This window comes from Acyrthosiphon pisum, unplaced genomic scaffold, assembly GCF_005508785.2.
Source record: "Acyrthosiphon pisum isolate AL4f unplaced genomic scaffold, pea_aphid_22Mar2018_4r6ur Scaffold_1191;HRSCAF=1666, whole genome shotgun sequence".
Classification (NCBI taxonomy): Eukaryota; Metazoa; Arthropoda; class Insecta; order Hemiptera; family Aphididae; genus Acyrthosiphon; species Acyrthosiphon pisum.
The window spans coordinates 8,884-11,087 of NW_021760355.1; the positions used below are offsets into that span (position 1 = coordinate 8,884).

The 2,204-nt window shown below is 30.3% G+C and overlaps 1 protein-coding gene across 1 annotated transcript; it reads right to left on the minus strand.

The window, feature by feature from the left end:
- Positions 1 to 1,557: 1,557 nt before the first annotated feature.
- LOC100575389 (metabotropic glutamate receptor 2-like) lies at positions 1,558 to 1,978 on the minus strand (the record flags this gene model as incomplete). Its single annotated transcript, XM_029491856.1, has 1 exon — positions 1,558 to 1,978. A coding segment is annotated over exon 1 (421 nt), but the record flags the coding sequence as incomplete, so codon positions are not given.
- Positions 1,979 to 2,204: the final 226 nt, after the last annotated feature.

A 2,204-nucleotide genomic window follows, 5' to 3' on the forward strand; every position in this document is an offset into this window, starting at 1 on the left:
TTTCTTTAAAATATTAATTTTTTTGAAGCATTTAAGAAAAGAAGAAAATTCTTAAACTTTGTTACACTTTGTAGTTTTGTATTATTTCTTAGAATAATGAACGTCAATGTTTTATCAGAGTCAACGATAAACACCAGAATATAATAATTTATTTTAACCGAGTTCACCCATAAATTAGATCTATCAGCCTTCATTCGTAAATGAGATGAAATAAAAGTCAACTAGATAACAGCCAACATACAAAAGGAATCTACATATTTCTTAGTCTTCTAAAAAGACCGTACAATAAGTTGTTAATTGTTATGCTACAAAAATATTTAATCATATTTTCGTTACATTTTGATAAATTACATTTTTAAGAAAATTATTATATTTATATATTTAAATTAATAATTAAAAACAATTTTATTTAATAAATATTAATTTTAAAAATAATGGGTCTCGTTGAACTTTGTAATAATAATTAATACTAAAAATTATTTTTTATATAAAATATGACGAAAAAATGTTGATACTATTATCTTGTGCATTATGGTTTTTTATCATATTTAAATAATTATAACTATTAATATTCATCAAATACAATTAAATAACTAGGTATATTTAATAAACAAAAAATCTAACCCTTTGATTAATTTTCTCAGTTCTTATGACCATTGGTATTTTAGGTTTTTTTTTACCATGACTTTCAATTTTGTAATTATATGCACTTTTTATGAGTTTTAAGGGGATGGGAAACAGTATATTTTTGATTATAGTAGACTTAAAAGCTGCACTATTAGAAAAATGGCCTATTCAATACTCTTCATAAAATTCTTCACAGTTTCTACATCCTATGTTTCTATGAAAATGATTATGTAAGTGATACCACTAAACTCGCCAAGCCCTCATATTTATGAGTTCCGTTTCTCAACACAAACCATAATTTTAAAACGTAATTGAGGTAATAAATACAATGTAGTCACAAGGCTAGATTAAGGGTGGGCAACCAGGTACTACGTACACCCACCTGCTATAAGTAAGTACCTTGACGATATTATAATTAAGAATAAAACAATGACACAAATACAATAATACTATCCATTACATGGATTATTTTACTATAAAATGTTTTAGTCTAACCTCATGTAATAACTATTTATTTAGTTAAAAGTTAATATATAAATAAGTAATAATAATTATGTGAGTTATATTTAATTTAAAATTAAAAAGTAAATATTTATATGGTGGGGTACGCATAATCGTACATTCATTCAAGGTGCTATTATCTACCTTTAACTCTTAGTAGCCATAATGTTTTAGTGATAAAACGGCGCCTTATACAAACATTTGCTGTCACCTTCTCTGGAAAAAAAAACCATACGTCACATGGAATATTTTTATGAAGTTGGGATTTATGTTAAACTCTAAGCCACCGATGACCAAAAAAAAAGTAAAGAAAAAATACATAATCGTGACACAAATAATATTGTTTGCTTTAGTCTACAACGGGTACATAATACTTGAAAATATAACAACAAAATAAGCAATTATGTTATCGAAACGTTCAAAACTAACCTTTTATGAAGTCTATAGCCATTTCCAATCCATACGTATCCTTATCGCAGTCGTCCAATATGAGGGCTCCAATTTTAAACTTGGTCCACTGCTTGTTAATTTGATCCAAGGTATAGAGCATCGTCTCTACAGTTTGTATACCACCCTGAGCCATTATCGGACCGCAAGTGAATTGTGTATCCTCGCGAGAATGGACCATCATCAGTCCACCGAGAAGCAAATCGCCCTCGACTACGGCCTCTTTTTTCAAGGGCCATATAAACTGTTCTGTGGAAAGACCGGAATGCCGCATATGGCGCATACGCACTTCCGGAAACGGAGGCTGTGACACTCGACGAAGCCATCCCGTATGATTCAAACACACCGCAAACGGAGACCACAGCACAACTAGAGTTATGAGTGTATAAAATACTTCTCCCATTTTTAAAAGAAATGAATCCGATCCAGTGTCCGCAATAATATATTATGGTGTCTCGAAACTCAGGTACCCATCGGTGAATCCAATCGTCCGACCTACCTAAACATAACAGTGGACACATGAATACAAAATCGTAGAACCTTGTATATAATAAAACATATATAAATATAAAAAAAAACAGCGGAAGTCGATCTGCTGTATAGTAGCTGTGTTGAGAATTCCATTCCCA